The sequence below is a fragment of the Nannobrachium achirus genome (genome assembly GCF_963921795.1).
Source record: "Nannobrachium achirus genome assembly, chromosome: 12".
Lineage (NCBI taxonomy): Eukaryota > Metazoa > Chordata > Actinopteri > Myctophiformes > Myctophidae > Nannobrachium > Nannobrachium achirus.
The window spans coordinates 38996253-39020886 of record NC_137832.1 but is presented as its reverse complement, the minus strand read 5'-3'; the positions used below and the strand labels follow the sequence as shown (position 1 = coordinate 39020886).

The 24634-nt window shown below is 43.7% G+C and overlaps 1 protein-coding gene across 1 annotated transcript in view; it reads left to right on the top strand.

Moving 5' to 3' along the window:
- Positions 1-4682: 4682 nt before the first annotated feature.
- The window catches only part of pde4d (phosphodiesterase 4D, cAMP-specific), a gene marked incomplete at both ends in the record, with an annotated part of 157565 nt that continues 137613 nt past the window's right edge, over positions 4683-24634 (top strand). The window contains one exon of the mRNA XM_080738628.1: positions 4683-4945. Coding sequence (XP_080594754.1) covers positions 4683-4945 — 263 coding nt within the window. The remainder of the gene's footprint in view (positions 4946-24634) is intronic.

The window sequence follows — 24634 nt, the reverse complement described above, 5'->3', positions numbered from 1 at the left end:
CATCAATAAAAACAGCATCAAGGATGAATGTGTCTGTTAAAAATTAGTTCAAAATATATTTGCTAATTGTTCATTTGTCTTTTGTTGATACACTTTGTTAACAATTGACTTTACTTTTATGATTAACACATTATAGTGAGTGGCAACGCACTAATAAGAATAGTTTGCCAAAATCTTTTCTATGTGCATTATATTCAAAATACTAGTTAAATCTCTATGTCATATACACTACAACAGTGTCTCTTATGGTGCACCAAACTGAATTAGCAGTATATACATGCAGATTTATTCTCCACATTTTACTGTGTAGGCCTGTTTTCTATTTGATCTTCATATCTGAGAAAAGATATATTTTCGTCCTTATATTAATCTTCTGTCACAGATAGTAAGAAGACGATGCTTGATAACTCCTCATGTACTGCACAGTATCTTTGTCACCAAGTTAGGCAGTTATACAAGATGTCCACTTGAGGGAGTCAAAGGTTTGGATTTTAACTCTGTTGCTACTCACCATTTCCTAGTACTGCATGCTTTGAAGATTTCTGCTTCAGATCCAAGCATCACTGGGCGTGTAATAGTGTTAAACAACTCTATCTTTACCTTGTAAAATGGTAGGTTCTGATTGCCACAAGATTAAATGATGCTCTGCCAGAAGCTAATGAGCAATAAAATCTGATTAACACTGATTTAACATTAGTCATCTTGAAATGGAGTTTTTAGGATTATTATGATGTTTTACAATGACAGGAATGGGGAAGGATGCACAGCATGGGCTGGGTCAAGAGCCTATGAAATCCTGTGCATACTAACTGGTGTACCAGCAGGCTGCCACCATTTCCCCCCCACAGTTAATAGTGAATTATTTATGAATCTGAAAGACTAATCTGTTATTCTGCTTTTTCCTGCCTACATTTCTACTGGAAGACATCATTCACTATGGATTAATCATGCAGTCTTTATAGGCTAGACCTCCCTTGCGAAAGGACAGAAAGGCAGCAGTTTGGCCGCTGTAATTTTATTTTCAGCTGTGTAAGGCTAGGGCTCCACCAAAAAGACGGCCTTTTTGAACCGGGGTGAATTTGAGCATCCGACGTTGACGTTAACGTCGGCAGTGGAGCACCCTTCATTGATTAAAACGGGAGCGTTCACAGCGTTGACGCGTCGCTCGACGCGCCCGGTGGAGCCGGGGGGTTATATGAAGTAATTGGATATTGTTCAGAGCGCTATAGAGTGAGAACAATGAAATCCCTTTTTTATAAAATAAATATAAAAAAGACAAAACAAAAGACGTTTTCAAATATTAACATGTGTTAATTTACGTTTGGTTTGAAGTCTGTATGTTATATGTGACAGAGAGTCTCATCTTCTATTTCTTATTTTTACCTTTTACCTCCTGCTCCCCCAGCCTGTGGTTCTCAACAAATTCCCCCCTAACCCTCAATCTGCGTTGCCCCTGGTAACAGGGGAAATGCGCGTACTGTATAGACGTCATGCTTAGCATTGGGAGGGGTTTAAAAAAGGGTAGAACATTAAGACAGAGAGAGAGAGAGAGGGGAGGAGAGAGAACAATACTGTACATAGAGTGAGAGAGAGAGTGAGACAGAGAAGGAATTCAAGGTTGGAGAATGGAGTAGGAAGTGAGGCTGGGGTGATGTATGGCAGAAGGAACAATTCCACATGTTTTGCCGTTATATTGGCAGCAGTTTAGACATTCTCTTAACGAGTTCCATTCATGCACCTTTTCATCCGCTTTTGACAGCGGCAAGGTGATGATAAATTGCAGGCTGTCAGTCGCTCTTTATTGGCGTCCGTTCTTTGATGGTTGTGTGTCTGATAGACTGCCATGGCTTGAATTTGAATAATGGCTGCATTTCAATGATGCGGTCCCTGCCAAAGGCTGTGGACACACTAGCATACGCATGAAGCACACCTATGGCAGCCTGCATTTGGTGTCAAGGTGATATCAATAATGGATTATCGACAGAGAATGTATTTAACATTGCAAATTGCAGCAGTCCATTTTTCAATATTTATTTGTAGTTTTCTTCTCGGTACAGGCTGTTCACATGGGATGGGACCAACTTAATTATACAAACCTAATAATCACAGTAAGCTATTTGCACTGCTATGGAGTATCCAGCTGTAGGAACAGGAGTGATAGCTTCTATGTTTTTCACAGCTTTGTAAATGCAGATGTTTGAGATCAGTAGCCTCAGTTTCTGGGACTGCTGGTGCAATTCAAGGTTCTTTGAAGCACAAAATCAAGGACTGAATGACATACATAATCAGTAATCACACTATAGACCATAATCACATGGCAACCTTTTTTGTTCTTATTCCATGCTTGGGGAGGGGAAGAGGGGGCTACCTTTTTTGAGTATGAGCAAAATATCCACAGTGTTAAAATGGTCAAGGGTGCAACTGTTCTCCTTAATAGCTTTTAAGCTGTTGAGTGGAGACCACAAGAATGTGTTTAGCATGTCATCTCTGCACTCTGATGATTTCTAGGTTAGGTGTGGTAGGTTCAGGTTTATTGTCACATATATCCATACAAAGTATAAATACAATGAGATGCTTTTGCTAAGAGCACGCTAAGCCTTAAGACACAGAGACATGGTCACAGTGACCGACAAGAGTGTAGACCTACATACCATGTACTGTAGGCTGCACAAAACAAGTCCCAACAGACATAAATAATATATACATTTACATACCCCAATCCAATACCATACAGTGTAAGTGCGTTCAGTGCCTATGCTCCGGTAACGTTTTTTGGATGGGAGGAGTGAGAACAGGGTATGGGCGGGATGGCTGCTGTCTTTAATAATGTTCTGAGCTTTTTTCTTACAGCGTGTGGTATAGATGGTATGGAGATGTGGCAGTTGATTATTTTTCTATACAGTACACACTTAACACTTAACAGCTTTTATGTAGAAACTGTTGTTGATGTTACTGGACGAACACCATGCGGTCTAGGTTTCCCCTTTTCTCTTTATCTCCTCTCCTTTTGCATGCACACACACGCACACACACACACGCACACACACACACACACACACACACACACACACACACACACACACACACACACACACACACACGCGCACACCCGCACACACACGCACACACGCACACACACAAATATACATGTAATATAATCTCTCTCTCCCCCCGCTCTCATAAAACTTAAATGCGTAAAAATAATAGACAAAGAGTAAACACAGACAGACTGTGGCGTGCAGCTGGTACACACCCGACCTCTCTCTCCTGCTGCTGGGGACGTCTTCTACAGTAATGACTGTAGACTGAGGGTTACTCAATAACTAATGTGTGCTTTTACTGTCATGTGCTGCACTTACACATACTGTATACACTCTACAAGAAACATGTACACACACATACATGCACACACAGTCACACACATGTCGCACGCACACACTCACACTATGGGTGCACTCGGTATGTGTGCACGAACACATACAGTACACGCACGCACACATAGCCACACAATTTTACACATGATCAATCAGCTTTACCATCTCTCTCTCTCTTTCTCTCTCTCACACACCACACACGTCCTCCTTGTCTCAACTGTTCTCCCTCTTTCTCTCAATCTCTCTCTCTCTCTCCACATTTCTCTTCCCCTCTCTCACTGTCTTGCTTGCTCTCTGCTTATTGTGTACACACTCACACAAACGCCCTCCTCCTGGCTTTTCCTCAGTCAGAATCATGAGCTTAGGGCAAAGATAAGTAGCAGTGCTGGTACGCTGAGCTGAGGAGAGGAGGAGGAGAGAGATAGAGAGAGAGAGGAGGGCCTGGGAAGACGGTACAAGTGGCAATTCTGTGGAGGAGCCCCGATGCTCTGCGCATACATTCACATACTGGCACGCACTCGCGCTGCGCTCTGCTCCAAAGGATCAGTAGCTTAGAAACTGGCTGCAGTCAGCATTCAGTCAGCTCCCATGCAAGGAGAAGGCAGGGCTGCCTCATCTGAGCAGAGCAGAACTGGACCGATCCGGACTGGACTGAGTCATACTGGAGGGGTTCGGGTGGGGTTGCTTTTGTTTTTCCCGGGTTCAGTTCAGCAGACCGGACTGGATGATTTTTGGGCTGGACTTGAACTGTGAGGGAATTAGTTGAGATGAAGTCATGCTGTTGGGTTTAGACCGCCATGGACTGTTGTTGAGCTTGCTTGTTGAGTGGGGCCAAAAAAAGAAGTAATAATCTGAGTGGAAACGAGGGGATTCCCTCTCCCTCACATCCTGCCTCCCCATCTTCCTTCATCCATCCTTCTTATCCTCTCCCTTCCACTTTTTTGCTGCAGACACTCATCGCTGCACATACAGAGGAAGACAGCAGATCTGAGTGTTTCTATCTGTTGGCCGGGAGAAGGAGAAAAAAGGGAGGGTATTTGCCGTTCTTATATCCCCTGCTGATGTACAGAACTTGGTGCAAGGAATTACTGGTCAATCATCCATTTCCCATTTCATATCTTCCTGGGATTTGAGCTGCATTGTCAGTTGGCTTGGCAAAATCTGTTGTGACTAAACAGCTCCCGGGCTCAGGACATTTATTGCATAGATCCCTTCATTTTCCTGCCTATTGGATCTGCCTGGCTACCTTTACCATCCAGTAGACCGGGTGGTGGTGGTGGTGGTGGTGGTGTAGCCGGGGGTGCAGCCATGGCCCAGCAGGCAGGGGTGGGGGTTACCCACCAGGACACGCTGGCGGTGCCCCCCATGCCCAAGCACTCGGGCCTGAACGAGGACCTGGTCAAGATCCTGAGAGAGAATCTCCTGCAGCCGGAGCGGCCACGGGGACACCGGCGCTCCCCCTCGTCCATCTCCCCCCGCCTGTCGCCCAGAAACTCCCCGCGGCTGCTGCGTCGCATGCTGATAAACAACAACAGCCACAAGCAGAGGCGCTTCACCGTCGCGCACACATGGTGAGGCAAAGGCTGGAGAGCGATGCTCTGCAGCCCTGTGGCTTGCTGTATACTGTATGTGTGAGGAGTGACACAAAGAGAGAGACCGACTGATAAATACACAGGGGCTGGTTGGGTAGGTGTGTGTGTGCGCGTGTGATCTCTAACAATCTAAACTTCACTAATGCCCAGTCCATTGTGTGAAGGTCGAGTGCTGGCTGTTTGGTGAGCAATGTTTGCATGCAGGGGAGGTGCTGTGATAAGCTATTTGAGAGATTAAACTTCTCTTTGTTTGCAGTTTACCTTGAACACTTGCCAGTCACATTGAAATAGTGTGCGTGCGTGCGTGCGTGTGTGCGTGCGTGCGTGCGTGCGTGCGTGCGTGCGTGCGCGTGCGCATAAGCGTTCATGTGCGTGTTTAAATGCCCTCTTAATCCTTCCTATTACATGCACTGTATTGCCATTGTTGTCAGTCTCCTTGCCGTCTCTAGTTTATTCCTCACTCTTTCTCTCTATTGCATCACTCTTTGACTCTTAATGTTAATAATATTCCACCTATCCACCTTCTCTCTGTCTGTCTGTCTGTCTGTCTGTCCCTCTCTCCATTGCTCCATCTCTTTCTAACTGCTGTCTCTCTAGGTGTTTTACAGTAATGCGGTATGTAGGTCTCATAACGTGGAGGCAGTCTGCTGTCTTGTTGGAGGGCTAAACTAGGAGATCAGGGCACCCCCCCCCCCTCCCTACTGCAGATGCTCCCTCAATACCTGCCTGCCTGCAGTTGCTGACTGTTAATTAGTCTTCTATTCCTGGCTGTCTATCTGCCGCCCTGGCAGCCCAGCCGCCCACGCCTCATCCTCCACCTCCCCTATTCTTATCTTTCTCCCTTCCTCTTTTTTCCCCTCAGCCACCCTCCATCTCTCTCCGTCTCTTTTATCAAATGTATACATACTGTGTACAGTATATACATTCTGTGTGTATGGATACACTGCACACACGTGCACGTGAACACACAAACACGCATGCGCGCGCGCACACACACACACACACACACACCATATATTCTATGCATACTGTGTGTGTATGTGTGTGTGTGTGTGTGTGTGTGTGTGTGTGTGTGTGTGTGTGTGTGTGTGCGTGTGCGTGTCCGTGCACGCGTGTGTGTGTGTTTTAAAAAACAATAAACCCTTAGAGACTGTGGTTTACAATGATTTTAGAACTGGGGCGCCACAGCGCGGAGTGCCTAAAACCCCCCGTAGCTGTTCTAAAATCAATGTGGCCTTGCACGGCTTAATGCTTTTATAAAATGAAATGGATGCCAAATATGGCAACATGAAACTCATATTATATCAGTAACGATTTCACTACAGGAATAATTGCTATAAGAAAGTAGTCCCACCCTGACTGCCTGTACAAACAAGGTGCTGGTTATGTAACGTTTACATTACATTCAGATGGACTCCCTTTTGCATGGAAGTACTGTACACACACGCGTGTGGAGTGGACTGTTCGTTTAAGAAGTATACAGTGTATCTGTGTAATGTATGCTATACGAGTTGTTTGTAATTGTATGAAATATTAAGTGAGGATGCTTTCAAAAAAGAAACAACAAAGTGCGATAAACAGAAGAAAACGGCACCAATTCTAAACCAATTTTATACTTGCATTTCGATAAATAGGTTCCAAAAATGTAGAGAGAACTTGCCACAGTTCTTAGAGCCAACGATTGCTATGTGTTGTCTCATTAGTCCAACTTAGAGCACCTGCTGAACCACAGTTTTTTCTGCATAGATGTTTCCATGTCCAGAGGAATTGCTAAGTCTTCCATGAAGAGTGAAGACCACTTCTGGCCAGACGTCTGCGGACTGTAGATAGACTTACCAGAGTCCCACTGGTTCCTGCCTGTTTGGTTTCTGTGTGTTATGAGCTTATGGCAACTGCACAACTGCATTTCCAGTCCCCAACCCTGCCCATTTGTTGTGCTTCTGCAGAATAGTTTGACAACATCTGGAAAATATCTGCCTGTGATTGACGTTGCTGATGCAGGATGGCCACCCTGTGTCTTGTTGCTATGCTCACTCTTGCCATTGTGTAGATCAGTGGTTCTCAAACTTGTACATTTCAAGGTCTCCCCTTAACGGGTCAGTTTGGTTCCATTTGTACACTGTCAGAGTTACAGATGGGTCAATTTAGCCCCCCCTAAAGGAACCCACAAAGTCCCTGGAATCCACTTTGAGAACCACTGGTGTAGATGTTTTAGATTAAAACTGTCAGCAGCAGCCTCATCTTTTAAACGTGTTCACCAACCTCCCCGGCCCCCTACACAGCCATTTCTGTTTCAGTTAATGATTTTGGTTCAACTTTCATAATGCATTGTTAAACTCTACACATGTTTGGTAGAATCATTTTGGCCCTGTCTGTTAGGACTCATTTATAGTTTACAGCTTATCTCAGCATTGTTGCAACTTGTACCACTTCACCGGTGAGGAAAGACAACCACTGCACCAAATATTAGTCTACTCTACAGTGTCCGCCAGGTACGATGCTATTGGATTAGTGCCATCTGTGTTCGCTGTAGCTCTCTGTGTGTGTGTGGGGGGGGGGGGGGGGGGGGGGATTTACCAATTCCCAAATATCTTTTTACAAAAAGGAGATTCTACCTAAGTCTTTTATAAAAACAGAGTTGTAAATTACGATTTAATCTGCAAAGTGGTCTTACTTTTATTACATTTTTTATTAGGCCTACAGCATATCAATCTCACTGCAATGTTTCGCTATTTGCAAAAGGAATTACATTTTTATTGGATTTTCACAGTAATGCAGAAGATGGGATGTTTAACAAAAATATGTGTCTTTCATGTTTTTTATTTTGTATTTTACTGCCTAAAAGTGCCTAAAACATTTGTGCAGTACTGTACATATATTATGGTATGTAAATGACGTTTTGTATTTATTTTAATGTATTCTGTTCCATCTCTCTGCTGTGCATCTGTAGCTTTGTTCCATCTCTCCCACAGAGTACCAGCCCACCGGAGCTTCTGGTCAGGGCTGTTTTGATGAATTACCATCCCATTTACTTCACATTTTGAATTCCATTAGCTGCTACCTCTATAACGTCTCTTTCCATTTCCTCCCTTTATTCTTTAGTCTCTATAGCGTGTTCTTACTCACAGGCTGTTATGTTTCGTGTTCCTCCTCTGTGCTCTGCAGACTGTTTCTGTATTTTCTGTCTTGTCTTCCTGTTCTCTCTTTTCCCGGTATAGCCTTTTATCCATCTTCCCTCCTTGCTTTCACATGTGTCATCATCTCCCCTCCCTTTCCCTCGCCTCTTGAAGTGATGGAACTAATTGTTGTGAGAGAGATGGGTGGGATTTGGACACTAAATCTGGGATTTGCTTGTGGTTCCTATAGCTTCACCATTTTTAATTTCACACAGCTTCCCGTGTGTGTGTGTGTGTGTGTGTGTGTGTGTGTGTGTGTGCGTGTGCGTGCGTGCGTGCGTGCGTGCGATAGTGATTTGCATTTCATGTATGCAAGTGATATTAAAGCAGGATCATATATGCGCATGCGTAGGTGTGTTAAGAGGAGCCATGCACGTGGAGAAGACCGTGACTATATCCATGTTTACACAAGCTCATAAATGTCCCTAACCTCATATTTTTAAACAGTTATGCAACACAAGCTGCCGATGTTCCCTAAGCTTCTGTCCAAACAGGTGCTTGTGTGATCTCTGCACCTTGAGATTCAGTCCAAGAACAGCCTCATTTCTGTCACCATTTGACCCCACAGACGGGTTGGACAAGTTATCTTGTAGCTTTAGCTATCAAGTACCAAAACACCTTTCATTGAATTCGAAGCTATACAACCAAAGCAGACTATGTGACTTTGCCTTCTAATATAAAACTGTTACTATTGGGCTGGATGGACAGAGCGAGAAGAATTGCATCTGATCCCAAAATGTTATCTGTAATTTAATACGTGCAAATAATAATTCTAGTATAATTCTTCTGGTGTGACCAAAACCGGTTTTGGTGTTCACACGGAAATTTGGAAACACTGTGCATTCATTGCCTTGTGAGCTGACAGTAGGCACTCTTGTGTTATGTATACTAGCCCTTACCCGTTCAAAGATATGAGCTCCGAAATGATGTGCAGTGTGTGGGTTATGGGATGTGCACTGTGCACACAGTATATGAGGGATGGAAAGTAACTTTAACTGGTGCTTGCATGATGTAGGAGCATCAATGTAAGAAACCCGTTTCGTTTAATGGCTACAGAGATACTGTTCCCCCCCCCCCCCCCCCCCCAGCCCGCCCGCCCACCCGCCTGCACACACACCCGCCTGCCTGCACACACACACACACACACACACACACACACACACACACACACACACACACACACACACACACACACACACAGAGCTGGTTAAACATTTTGCCTCAAGCTAGATGCAGAATAGATGTGCCTCATGCTAGATGCAGAAGAGATAGTAGATACACCATAAAAATGCTAATATACAGCATACGATTTGTGAAAGTGACAAACGGGCTTCACAGTTATGTCAGGTGTGTTCATATGCTTATGGTGATGCGATTTCAGATCAATTGCTCCAGCCACTGAGGAGAAACGCTGTGACAGACACTCAGACACTCAGACATTCGCAAAATTATAGTATAGATAGTGTGGAGATAAAGTGGTTTTCTCATCGGTATGACAGAGAAGAGATGTCACTGAGTGCTGTATTTTAAAGTTAAACGAGACAAATCGATTTCTGAGAGGCAGTGCTGCACACTCCCTGTTGTGTGTGCTTGGGTGTGCGTGTGTGTGTGTAGCCCTGTGTCTGTAGGCAGAGACAATCAATCAATACCAAGTCCGTTGGTTTGGTGAGGTGACGTCATTTTCTTGGACAGAAAATAAAAATGGAAACTTTTTATTATCTTTCAAATATACTACCATGGTGGCTGGTAATATACCAGAGCCACCCACCCCAGTAGAGTCTATTAAACACTTTGTTAGAATGAATTGACCAATTGAAATAGCAGCACCATTTTGTCCAGGAGCTTATTATTATCACGGTATTTCGGTTCTGACCAGTCAGGAGCCCCTAAGCACCACTTCTCTCTCTGTACGCATTCGTAGACTCATCTTCAGTGCATTCCTATCGACCTTACCCGTTCGAAGTTATGTGCTTCTGAATATGTGTGGGTTATGGGGAAAGTAACTGTAGCTGGTGCGTGCATGAGAATATGTGGGAGCATCATAATGTAATGAGCAGCCCATGGAGGAGTGCAATGTATTGAGACAGTGTTGATAAATGTGTAGAATGATTTCTTTGCTATAATTGTGAATATAGTTGAATATCAGTAAAAACGAAATAAGAATAGATCTACATCATACTTTGAAATGAGAGTAGCATCACTAGTACCAATAGTATATTTATGATGAATGAAAATAATTTAACATCAAAATTAGGTGAATAGAAGGGGATTATTTATGCGTAATACATTATGCTTCCACATAGTTATTCCATACTCGTTGGAAGATGAGGCAGTTTCAACACAAGCACGCACCCAGTGGAATGCGCACATGCGCCCGACCCACATAATGGTTAACATGCTAATGACAAGCTTACAAAAGAGAGAAAGCATGCACGCTACGACACACGGGTGCGACTCACGCAGCGGTGGACACGACGCACGGTGCATACACCCACGCAACGGTGGACATGCTAATGACAGGCTTACAGAAGAGAGAAATTGTACACACACAGTAATGCATGCGTGCATCACACCGTAGACCCACAATTGAGAGAAATGATGTTAGCATCAAGAGCTAACACTGGTTGTGATCCCATGGCCTATACGGTAACGCACACGCACATCACACCGTAGACCCACAATGGAGAGAAATGATGTTAGCATCAAGAGATAACACTGGTTGTGATCCCATTGCCTGGAGGTCCGGACCGTAACCCTGACAACCGACAGCGCATGCGCATTAGCGACAAAAACTCAGTCGAGCAGAAGTGTGAAGAAAATGCTAATAAAGAGCTTGATTTGGGGTAAAATGAAAATGTGGCTTCCTCACTGTCTGCATAATGCCAATGGTCAGTGCCATGTGAAAGTTTGAGATCAGTAGCTGAAGCCAGTGAATAGATAAACGTGGAAATGCAGTGAGTGTGACTGACTGACTGAGAGCGTTAGAGCTGTGAGTAGAATTAATAGTTAAATAAATTGTGCTGTATCTCGCTGGCTGATGTCAGTGATGTGTTAATGCAGTGAAAAACAAACCCGAAGTCGCTTTTAATAATAATAAGCTGACATGGCAACACTGGGTCTTAATAGTTGTGTAACTTGTCTTTACCTGAGCAGCGACAATAAGAGGAAGATTGAGCATGAGGCGCGCACGTGTGTGTGTGTGTGTGTGTGTGTGTGTGTGTGTGTGTGTGTGTGTGTGTGTGTGTGTGTGTGTGTGTGTGTGTGTGTGTGTGTGTGTGTGTGTGTGTGTGTGTGTGTGTGTGTGTGTGATTGAGACAGGAGACAAAGAGGGAGATCTACACGGTTGGAGAGTGACAGCGAGAGAACAAGAAACTGTCGAGTGGCCTTTAAGTGGCTCAGGGGTTGACAACCGCAGTCTAATTTACTCCAATCGCCTGCTCATTGTTTTACAGCTGCAGGGAAGCACGGCGGCCACAGGGCTGTAAATCTGGTGACATACATGGCTCTCAGTGGCCACGCTGCACACTTCATTAACACTTCAAGACAAATTTTCTCCATGGACCAATCAGTCTGATATACTGCAGTGATGCTGTTGGGAAAACAGGGGCCATTACTGTATAAAGGGAGTGTACTGTGTTTGCATATACATTTATACTGACACTATGATCTGTATTTATGAAATGGAAACCCGAGGTGAGACGGTGTGTACCACTTCATGGGCTCAGCACCGTGGCGGCGGGGGGGGGGAGTCCGGAAAGGTCCTATCTGGTTGCATTAAACGACATTAAACTCACTTTGCCACTCGATTTGGCATTCACTTTATGCATGCACATACCCTCTATTGCACATGTAACAGTGTGGAAATAGTTGCTGAAGTACCGTAGCTGTAAAACGGTGATGAAACGTGCTGGTGAAGCAGTTTCCCACCCATTGTCTTTGACATTTTACCTACAACATCAATATGAACTTAGACTTGGAAATGTTTAGGTTAGACTTTAATACATACAGTCAAATATTGTGAAAATAAAATATAATTTTACAATAATAGTGATTTTGTGTTTTTCCAAGGTTTTGTAATTGACTTGACTGACTTGCTACAAGATTATAATGAGTTTAAACGTTGTTTGTTCTAATTAAGTCTTTAGATGGTACAGTATACCCCATTTGCCAAATGTAGAGGTTGAAATCATCCAGGGAAATTGGTTGTGGCTTACTTGTAGTTATTTAAATTTTATGCACTAGCACTAGTGGTACAGTACATTCATTGTTGCCTTAAGAGAGCCATGCAGCCATTGCCTATCAATTATGCAAATTAACAAGTGCTGACACAGTTAGTGGAACAATGCAAGCAAAACCATTTTCTTATCGCAATCACTTGTTTTTTAATTTTGTGCATTATTGCACTCAGAAGTTTAATGTTAATGTTTCATTTTTACAACAGATGGAATTGGATTCTATGTAGGTTGGGTGAACAGAACTTTGGAACAAATGTATCAGTGAGCAAGTAAGCCACATGCAATTTCTGTGGGCGATGTCAATATCTACACCTACAATAACAGATCCCGACAATAATAGAGGGCTATAATTAAACTAATTTCTCTGCATACTTGTCTTGTGAACACCCCCACGCACTGAAAGAGACACTTTTCAGACACGACACAATCAGGCTCTCCCACATTTAATAATAATAATACCTAAAATGTAGCACTTTTGTAAGTGCTCAAAGTCACTTTACGTGTGTGTGGGGGCCAGGGGGAGAGGAGAAAAAAAACGTATTCTGAACAGGTGGGTTTTCAGGGCGGTTTTGAAGGTAGGGAGGGAGGGGTTGTCTCTGATATCTTTGGGGAGTGCATTACAGGGGTCTGCATCAATATGCAGACGGGCCGGTATTCCGACACTAAAACTAACTCTAAACCTAACCTCAGTAGCCATGACGAGTAACTAACCTGCCGACGCTAGTCGGAACAGCGTCCCGTCGGCATATTGAGCAGACCCCGCATTACAGAGGGAGGGAAAGCCACAGAGAAAGCCCTGTCGACCCAGGTTCGGAGCATGATCTTGGGGTTCGAAGTCTCTTCTTGGGGACCTCCAAGGCCAGCATCACTGGCCCTGAGGGAACATACTGCTTGAGGAGGTCAGAGAGGTAGGGTAGGGGGGAGCCAGGTTGTGGAGTTCCTTATAGGTGGTGAGCAGCATTTTAAAGTGGATTCTTTGTGTGACAGGCAGCCAGTGGGTGGAGTGGATGACTGGTGTGATATGGTTTCTGGAGCGGGTACTGGTGAGCAGATGGGCAGCTCAGTTTTTTAACATATTGGAGTTTTTTTAGGGCTTTGGAGGTGATGGCATGGTGGATGCTGTTGCAGTAGTCTTACCGAGATGTAATGAAGGCATGGATGAGTGTTTCGGCAGCAGAGGATGTCAGAGATGGGCAACGCTCCTAAGGTGGAACAATGCCGTTTTGATGATGTGGTTCACGTGGGGTAGGAATGAAAGGCTAGAGTTGAAAATTACACGTTTGAACAATGATCAGCAATCAGCTTGATAAATTACACATCGAAAGTCCAGGCTGATTGAGTGAAGTGCACCACTTACCTTCAGATGACTTGGAGACAGACACACACTCCATAATACTCTCCATCCACTGAAAGCTGGGCAGAGATGATGTTTACACCCCCCGTCTGTGCGCGCGCATGTGAGTCCGGAGCAGTGAAATGTTGGTGCTGCAGACTCTACCAGACATTGCAACGAGTAATGTGTCATGGAAATTATACAAATAAGAACAAAAGGTATGGCATCCGAGTGGCACAGGAGAAGTTCCTGTGCACCAGCATGGAGACTAGAATCTCCGCTCTGCATCCAGCTTGGCCAAGTGCTTCAACAAACACAATTGGCCATGTTCAAGGTGGGGAGGTCAGGCAGGGACGCCAGGGAGGGCAATGTTTGTCGCTGTGACTCCTACAAAATACTGTAGGTTAGTTAGGGGGTGCCTGTTTAGCATAGAGAAGAACTAGAACTGAAAAAGTTCCTTGACATGGGGGTTATGCCCTCCCAGTGAAACTCCTCATTGTCAGGTGAAAAGGAAGTGGCTGGTGAATGTCTTTAGGAGACACATGCTTGTCTACACCCTCTCACGTGAGCAGGGGTTAGTAGCAGGTTTAACAGTGACTGGGACTAGACGTGTGAGTATGGGGAGAAGTGGGAATTGACATGATAACTAAATTGGAAGAAAACAAGCTATAATAGGTAATATTGGTTGTAGTAAGTGATGTTTGTAATAAAGTATAAGTGGTGTGACTGACTATAGACTAGTGTGACTGACTATTAGACTAGTCAAAGTTTTGAATTTCATATTCCCCTAGTCCGAATGTACAGTATACATTTTTGCACCTTCTCAGGTATAGGGATATGATTCTGTATAGAATATACAGGAAAAATAATGAATAGGATTGCAACCAAAGACATACAGTACATAAGAATATACATTCATGCAGCAGAAGGATGAATAAGTTAGCAACATAGTACATACATATTGCAAATAACAGTCAGTATTGTGCAGTGAACTATAACAGCTGAGCTGGCAATGGCTGAGATGATATGCACTGCAAAGAGCTGTGGGTAATGGGGAATAGCCTGGTTGGATGCATCAGTGGACGGATGGATGAATAGACTAGTTAATGAGTGTTTGCGTAGTTTCGATGGGTGGATGGAATGATGGATAAAATGGATGATTGGTGTGACTGGTGGTTGATGAATGTCTAGATGGATGGGTGGCTGTGTGGATGAATAGATGGAGAAAGGGTGAGATGGAAGAATGATGTAGGGATGGACCGAGTGGTTGTCAGCAGGGAGAATGTAGGAAGAGACCGCCTCGGGCAGAGTGACGCTGATGTAGTCAGGCACAACTCTTCGTCTCTTGACTGGGTTATATCATCTCTCTGCAGTGTTTCCCTTAGGATGAAGATGTAGCAGGCAGCATGGTGAACTGAATATCGTCGTTGTCAGTCATGCCGAAACCTTGAATCTCCGAAAGCTTCCAATGTGTATGTTTTTTTCTTCTTCTCTAAATTAAAGCCCTAAATCATCATACAAGAGTGTTGCACAAAAGTATTGTTGCACAAAGCACACAACACCTCGAGATGTAAGGCGTTGTGTGCTTGTAGAACGCCTATTTTCACTATCGTTTAAATAATGATAAAAAATGAATGGTTTTGGACTTAACAAGGTTTCCACCAGACAACAACGATATGTTTTCTGCCCACCAGTGTTTTTCTTTTTCACCTTTATGTTTAACCTCATGTACATACATGTATCTGCTGGTCTTATGCTTTGTGTATATACTGTATGTAGATATCTTGATCTAGATTTGTTTTTGATGTCTTTCACATTATTTTTGTCCCTGCTCTGCCTGTTCCCCGCACTTTCTTTTCTCTTCTCTTCTGGGCACCGCTGCTGAATGCATTTAGGGGGAAACACGGCTCTGCGTCTCATCCTTCTGTGCCATTACTGTCTCAAAGGCTGCAGTGAAAGTGCAGTGGTTGCAGAGACTAAAGACTCCTTGCACTAATGACTTCTAGTATTCCCAGTTGTAGACATGTATCTTATAGATTGGTGCTCTTAGAGCCTTTGTGGGTGGGCTCATTCGTGGCAATAACAATAACACCAGCCATCCTTCTGTTCTATGACAGCAACTAATAAACATTCACTATATGTAGCCCAATTTCAACATGGAGTCCCTATTATTATTATTATTATTGTCTCCACCAGCCGAAGGCATGGGGGAGAGTATGTTTTCCCCTTCGTCCGTCCGTGTGTCCGTCCGTCCGTCCGTGCGTGCGTGCGTGCGTCCGTGTGTCCTCGCAGTTTGTGTGCACCTAATCTCAGTCACCGTTGGCCCGGTCGCTGCCAAAGTGAGCACACACATTCCCTGGATGCCAATCTAGAACCTCTGCCCTACATTTTTCAAATGGGCCTTTTCTAGCGCCACCTAGTGGCCAATGTTCGCAAAACACATTCCTGTGCACTACTCTTACAGATTTTGTCCAAAAATCCTACAAATCGGTAAGCAGTATCTCGACAGTCATGTGATCGACACGGATCTGTCCGATTTTGCATATTCCATCCTGATTGGCTAAGATTGGCTTCCAAAGTTTGTAGGATTGAGCCGTTTTGAACAAAATACCTCAAATCCCAAACGCAAAGTGCAATTATCATGAAATCGCGCACACACGTTCCCACTAGGTCGAGGAAGAAATGCCACTTCAAATTTTTGAAATCAGCCTCATGGTGGAGCTATAACAGGCCGATTTGTGGTTTTACCTATAACTCCACCGATCAGTTTCAAACTTTGTAAGCGCACTCCCTAGAGGCCAAGGCAAAACCCTTTCTCTGCATTTTTCACACCATCCTTTTATAGCGCCACCAGGAGGCCGACTTATGTAAAACACAATTTTTCCGATTATTCCTTGAGATTTTATCCAAAAATCATGCAAATCGGTACACAGTATCTCTATAGTCATGTGATCAAGTCCGATCCATCTGATATTTCATATTCCATCCTAATTGGCTAATATTGGCTTCCAAAGTTTGCAGGATTGCTCAGTTTTTGAACAGAATGCTTCAAATCATCAACGCAGCTTGCGATTACCGTGAAATTTGCCACACATATTCCCACTATGTCAAGGAACAAATGCTACCCTTTTCACATTGGCCTGTTATAGCGCCACCAACAGGTAGACTTTAGCAAAACACATTTTTGGAACACAATGCCTCAAATCATGCATGCAGCGTCCGATTGCCATGAAAGGTCTAAGGTGAAGAACATATGCCAGCCTTTTTACATTAGCCTATTATACAGTAGCACCACCAGGACGCCTGGCCTGGTGGAGACCTGTGCTCGGAAGAGCACTGCTTCTAGTTATTATTATTATTATTATTTAGTCCCCACTCACTGTACATTTTCACAATAGGAGCAAGGGGTGCTATTAATACAGTGACTGGGGAGCAGTTATGGGTTAAGTGTCTTGCTTAGACTGGGCAGATTGAAGAGCAAACCGGGGACTAGAGTCCTAGACCGGTAGCGGGATCCCGCAGGTCCCACAGGAGCCAATGCAAATCTTGCAGGAGCAGGCGTTTTTTTAAATACCTTAAAGCAGCAATGGTGGCTGGTCTAAAGAAACTGCTGGTCCTGCAAAATCCTGCAACGTCCCACAATAAAGGATATAGTGCACCTGAAGCATGTGTAGTTGTGCTTTACTGTAGCATGATTTGAACACATTTATCTTACAGCTAAATGCAGAGGAGAATGTCATTTTGAAACGTTATTTTGACGACCCATTATTTTTAAGATTTGTTTTTTGGCCTTTTTTATGCCTTTATTTGACAGGATAGTATACTGACAGGAAATGGGGAGAGACACAGGGAGCGACACGCGGCAAAGGTCATCCGGACCGGGAATCGAACCGGCGACGCAGCCAGGCTACACAAAGCCGATATTTGCCATCCATTCCAATGCAATCCAGGATCTTTAGAGCTCATTTTCTCTGTTCCATGCATATCCATGAGGTGTGCAAGGTTTAATCACGGCTAAATCGCCGAAAATAGGGCTTCTAAAATGCTTGGTAGCCAATAGCTAACTTCAAGCTAACTTCATCCGGTTCCTGTTCATGCACAAAGGAAAGTGTTCAGGCGCGTCATGGCTGCGCACGGCTTGTGCATATACAGCGTATGTCTATGGTGGATTCTATGGCCATTGGGCGCCCTCTAGTGGTGATTCTGGGCACTGAAAGGGTTAAGAGGCCTCGTGACAGTTTTCATTCATAGAAATAGCTAACTTCAAGCTAACTTCATCCTGTTCCTGTTCATGCACAAAGGAAAGTGTTCAGGCGCGTCATGGCTGCGCACGGCTTGTGCATATACAGCGTATGTCTATGGTGGATTCTATGGCCATTGGGCGCCCTCTAGTGGTGATTCTGGGCACTGAAAGGGTTAAGAGGCCTCGTGACAGTTTTCGTTCATAGATTATTGTGGAAGATCTGATTTCAGTATTTTAACAGATGCAGCTATTAAACAGTCAAAATGAGGAAACAAGCAGCTCTGCTCAGATGCTCAGTATAACAAGGGCAGCATACTGGGTACTGGGTGTGAGTGTGTGAAATTTCACACACCTGCACTCACACATGCTTGCACACTTCTAGTCCCCATTGACCTTGCTTTGGGAGAGTTCTTTGTCAAATTGACTGGCTCTACAAGTAAGTGGAATTTACAATTGTTAACCAGAGGGGGGGATACCAGCCCCTGCTCATTCTTCCTCTAATTGCCCACTGGTATGAATAAATGGAGCCATTCTACAGATATGTTATAATATTGATCCCTCCTTGCTCCACTGGGGTTATATTCTCCTATTCAATATTTTGATGCATTATTTATTCATTTCTTTTGGTAAAAGCCTTGCCCTAAATTGGTTCCTGTGGGTTGGTACTGTACACAAAAATGTGTTTTAGTGCTGAAGATATAAAACGAAATCTATCATCTTATGAAAAAAAAATGAAACATCTCATTCACAGTTATGTTTTAGCTACGCTAGCGGGTCTGCAATGCGTCGGTACCAAATCTGTTATACAGTAAACTAGCTCTGATCCATAGCGTTAGTGGAGTTCTCCCTAACGCTATGTTCCTCTACATCCCATCCCAACTCCTTGGCAAATCCGGAAAGACCCGTCGTCTGGTCCGAAAATAACAAAAACGGTTTCTCCCCTCACCAAACCAAAGGTATTAGTGGACAGTTGAAAGCTTACTCTACTTAGTGGACGCGGTCTGAGCCCCCCACCACACGATTAAAATACATTTCTAGGGCAAAATGAAAAATATTCTACTGGATGGAGACTCCATTTCTTCTAGTTTTTCACTATTTGTCATCACCATCAGGGTCCCAACTCACAACTGCCGCGCAGGTCAGAGAACCGAATTACACCGAGTATTGTCTCATTGGGTGTTATTCAACTCTGCGAGTGTCTCCATCCGGTGGAATATTTTTCATTTAGCCCTAGAAATGTATTTTAATCGTGTGGTGGGGGGCTCAGACCGTGTCCACTAAGTAGGGTAAGCTTTCAACTGTCCACTGATACCTGTGGTTTGGTGAGGGGCGAAACTGTTTTTGTTATTTTCGGACCAGACGACGGGTCTTTCCGGATTTGAGACGGATTTGGGAGGTAGACGAACATAGCGTTAGGGAGAACTCCACTAACGCTATGGACTATATAGGACTGTCACGATTATGACACGTTGCTTTATTCACATACTGTACGATGAAATTCCGTTTAGTGCTTCCACTTAAAATCAAATAGCAGTATCGACAAAGAAATACAGATACCGCAACATTATGCCATAAACTGTTAGGTCTGTCACTGTTAGGTCCATAAGTCAAGTCATTGTAGTCTGTTAGTTCCATAAGTCGTGTGTGTGTGTGTGTGTGTGTGTGTGTGTGTGTGTGTGTGTGTGTGTGTGTGTGTGTGTGTGTGTGTGTGTGTGTGTGTGTGTGTGTGTGTGTGTGTGTGTGTGTGTGTGTGAGAGGGGGGGGGGGGTGAAGTTAAGAATCCATCAATGTTGTCACAGTTCTTGTTTTTCTCTTAGCCCTGACGCATGTACTGTTTGGAGAGAATGAGATTATGAGGAGTGGAGTTATGAATCCAACAATGCTGTAATGCTTTAAAAAATGTTTGACAGCCTTGGTCCTAGCCTGCATGATTCTCAGCCTGCCTATTGTGCCTAATATGCCCAAACCTTACCCCAACCTTCTGAAACTACAGTAAAATCTAATTAGAGATAACATAATTTATACCAAAATATGGCTCATGTCAGGAACGCATGAACACGTGCTTACACGTGCACAATCACAGGCCATGTGTTTATGACCCAGTCTTGGCATTATAAGCAGAGCCAAGGATTCCAGGAGATGAATAACTAATAAAGCTTAGATTATATCTTTTTAATTTAAATCTTTATATCAGACTGGAAAACAATGAGGGAAATTGGAGTAATAGTTATTATCTATCTATAAATGCGAGAAGTCTCTGCGTGTCTGTAATCCGCGTATCTCGAGAACCGTTCGTCCCACCGGCTTCAGATTCGGCACGCGCGTTCCCCGCCGCGGCACAGAGTGCAGTGCCGGGTCTCGACCCGACCCGACGCGCGGTTTTCCCGAACCGGCGCGAAACGTTCGGAATCTCCTTATGCGGATGCGGGGTTGATTGTTGACATCAGGCTGTTCCGGAGGAAATCGGCGAAAGCTCTGACTCATTGTGACATCACTTCATAAAAGGCTCTGACATCACGTACGCCACATGAGTCAACAAAAAATCTCTGTGAGTGTGTATGTATGTATGTATGTAATCCGCGTATCTCGAGAACCGTTCGTCCCACGGGCACGCGCGTTCAATGAATGCCTCCATATATGGGCATAAAATGGATTGCAGACAGACAGATACAGATATCTCCATATATGGACATAAATGGACAGAGGCAAACAGATGGTCAAAGATCTCCATATATGGGCATAAAATGGACGCAGACAGACAGATACAGATATCTCCATATATGGGCATAAATGGACACAGGCAAACAGATGTTCAAAACGGGTCCTATATGGGCATAAATGGACACAGGCAAACAGATGTTCAAAACGGGTCCTATGACAACAGGTATAATGAGGTTTGCATTAAAGGGGGAACCGGCACTGTGTCTGCAACACAGTTGGAGGCACAGACAGATACTCCATATATGGGCATAACATGGACGCAGATAGACAGATATCTCCATATCTGGGCATAAAATGGACCCAGAACTATAACTGCAGTGATCTCCATATATGGACATAAAATGGACGCCGACAGACAGACAGACAGATACAGATATCTCCATATATGGGCATAAATGGACACAGGCAGACAGATGGTCAAAACGGGTCCTAAAGGGCGGGGCATTCATTCCCTATTTACATTGTTCCGAGTTGGCCAGGTCGCCGACTAGACGCTTCTAGTTTTACATAATTTGCAGGCACAGACATTTTGCATAAGCTTTGTCGGGTGGAAACCTCATAAAACTGCTACTTTTCAGATTCTACTAACTGCAATTTTCCAACAACCAAAATGACATGTCAGTGTGGTGTGGCTGATTAATACGGCCACATCTGGCCTGAGTCTAATTAATTGGGCTCTGGGCTGGGTGTCACTATACACCTGTTGTGCATCGATCTAAGTGATGCACGCAGGATAAATCAACCATCCCCAGATTCCCCACAACACACACTTGGGACCTTCTGTCATGACAGCATATTTATATCTGCTCTGGCTTGTACCATTTTCTCTCTCTGCAATAAACATGATTGTTTATACCGTCCTCCATCTCTCTCCTGCCATTCCTTGCTGTTATTAAGAAAAAGTAAAAGAAGAAAAGGAAATACTGTACAACTATTTGTTTCAGGGCAGTGTCGCTCTGTAAAACATGCCAGTAGTGGTGTGAAATGTCCTTCTCTGCAAAGCCTCTTGCACCTTTGGACCGTTCCACCACTTTACATTTGAATCCCTCCTTCTTACTGTAGTTTCTTTTCAGATGCAGAAACTATCCTATGTTAGTGTTTATAATTAGTTGTTGCCAACACTGTCGGTTGGATTTTTTTTTGTTTTGTTTTGCAGCTATGCTTGTATAGTTTTGTTTTTCATTTGTAAGCTTTTTTTGTAAGCATCGATTTTTGGTATAATGAGCTAACTATGATACAAAAAGATGGCAACCGATCGGTATTGCCCATACAGTGTCTAGCCTAGAGGTAGTCAACAAGGGCACTGTGACTATGCTGTCAATATCAAAGACACCTGACTTGCAAAAAATAAGAAAACAAAAAATTTGAGATAAGGATTACGCGCTGCTGTTACAACTTGATCCTAGGGGGAAAACTGAGAGGCATTGAGAGAGGGTCAACATTTAGCCCCAGAACTTGACTTGTTGTATCGACATTGTGCCTGTTAGTCTGTCCAGACACATATGAATCTCTGTGGACTTCAGCTCCAGTCTCCGATGAGATGCCGTCCACGGCTTGTGATTGGCTGAACCGGAGGTTAGCCAGCACTCCGCTGTGCTGCAAGGACGAACGGGGAGGCGGGGGAAGGAGGGAGCCACGCGAACCGGCGCAGTGAACAGTGGCTCGCGGGGAGTAGTTGAAGTTGATTGACACAGGCACCTGTCAATCCATCTGACCTCATGAATTATTAAGTAGAGTTAACGTACATGACCACGCATTTTGTTTAGGGGCTGTACTGTTGTTATAAAACAAACACAGGAAGTTAGGTATGGCCATATTATCACTACAGATCCAATTTCTGCCCCTTTTCTCAAAGCACCTTAGCTGGTGAAATTCACACCAGTTCAGCTCAATAGCTCTCTGTTCAAGTGAAGCATCCCCGTGAAATTGTAATGGGAATTATGTTGATCATGAGAATTATGCAGCAAGCCATGTTCATTCAAATGGTTGCAGCTGTTGCAAGCAAAGCTCTTATCAAAGACCCATTCACTTTCATATGTTGATATCTTTTTAATCTGCCAAAGCGCATGTGCAAGTCTCTGGTCCAGACAAAGCCATACTACAATAGACATTGCTTGTCTTTTTTTTTGTTTGCAACACTACTGAGCCTTAAATACAACATACAATACATGAAGGAAGCATACATGTAGCATAGACATACAGTAGCATGCAGGAACGTAGACCATCGATACCGTATATTTACCATGACTGTTATGGTAAACATCTCTATGAATAAAGTGTTTCATAATTTAAGAACCTTTATGAACAAAGATTACTATTCTATGTTGCCACTCCTCACTCCAAATTGATTAAGGTCTGTGGCCTGTAATCACTTTCTCTCCATAAATACTGAAATGATTTAAATTCTGAATGGGTGAAACTAGAGCGTGAGTGAATGAAGTTACAGAGGGTCCACTCCATTCTGTTCATCTCACTCCTCTGGTTTTCATTCAACTGCACTCTATTTCTTTCATTCTTCCTTGTATTTTATTTACCCTTTAAACTCTCTCAATTTGTAGCTCTGGACCTCATTATTCTTGTGGATTGTTGAAGCCATTTCATTATAGAATTGATTACTGTTGGATAATTCACTTGCTGGAATTAGGACTTTTCAAATCCTCTGCAGAACAGCATAAGGACGGAGAGCGAGGAGTGAATGAATGGAGAGAAGACATGAATAGAATGCCAAGGCTGGAAAGTCTCTGAAATGGACTTGTGGATGGTTATCTCCATTTCTCTCCATATCAGATAGGCCAAAGGGGCAGGTGATGTTCCAATCACTTCTCACGACTCAACTTGCATTTCTGTTTAGTATCCTCTAAGGAGATCATTTGCATGACAGAAATTTCTATTTCAATGAGGCCTAAAGCCTTCATCTATACTATAATTTTGCGAATGTCTGTCTGAGTGAGTGAGTGAGTGAGTGTCTGTCTGTCTGTATGAAACAGCGTTTCTCCTCGGTGGCTGGAGCAATTGATCTGAAATCGCATCACCATCAGCATATGAACACACCTGACATAACTGTGAAGCCCGTTTGTCACTTTCACAAATCGTATGCTGTATAATAGCATTTTTATGGTGTATCTATATCTATTTAGCCTACAGTACCTTTTGTGACCACACATGTTAAGGGAGGGGCGCTGTTGTTCAGGCCATGCACAATCACACACAAACCCACACACACACACACACACACACACACACACACGGGGGGGGGGGGGTGTGTGTGTGTGCAGGCGGGCGGGCGGGGGGGGGGGGGTTAGCCATTAAACGAAACGGGTATTTCTTACATTGAAGCTCCTACATATTATCATGCAAGCACCAGTTAAAGTTACTTTCCATCCCTCATATACTGTATGCACAGTGCACATCCCATAACCCACACACTGCACATCATTTTGGAGCTCATATCTTTGAACGGGTAAGGGCTAGTTGTCATAATTTCCTAGAGAGCCTTATTAGCCCGAGGTGAGATCCATTAATGATGCTTGGCCGTGGTGAATACATTGGTCATGGGTGACTATAGTTGGCGATCTCTGCTCATTAAAGAATAAAGGTAAGTATAAACAGTAGCTGTCTCAAGTCAAAATACCTATTTTTCTACCATTGGGGAACCATTACGTTGAGGTCTTCCTTCCATTCTCAGTTCAGTTCATGAGTCCAGACACATAAATCTGTCAGAGAATCAGAGAAATGGCCGCGGCGCTGATCGGATTAAAATGTATTACACAATATGGAAGATACAGCTAATTCTTGAGCGTACCATGTTTCAGGGCTAATGTACAGCATGATTCTGAACTTGATTAGGAGTGCTTTTTGTACCCAAAATGTTGTTTTAAAAATCAATACAAAATCAAGTGTTTTAGTCAATACAAACCTGCGGTTAGAGATATTGAATAGTTTGTTTTCATAACTATGCTG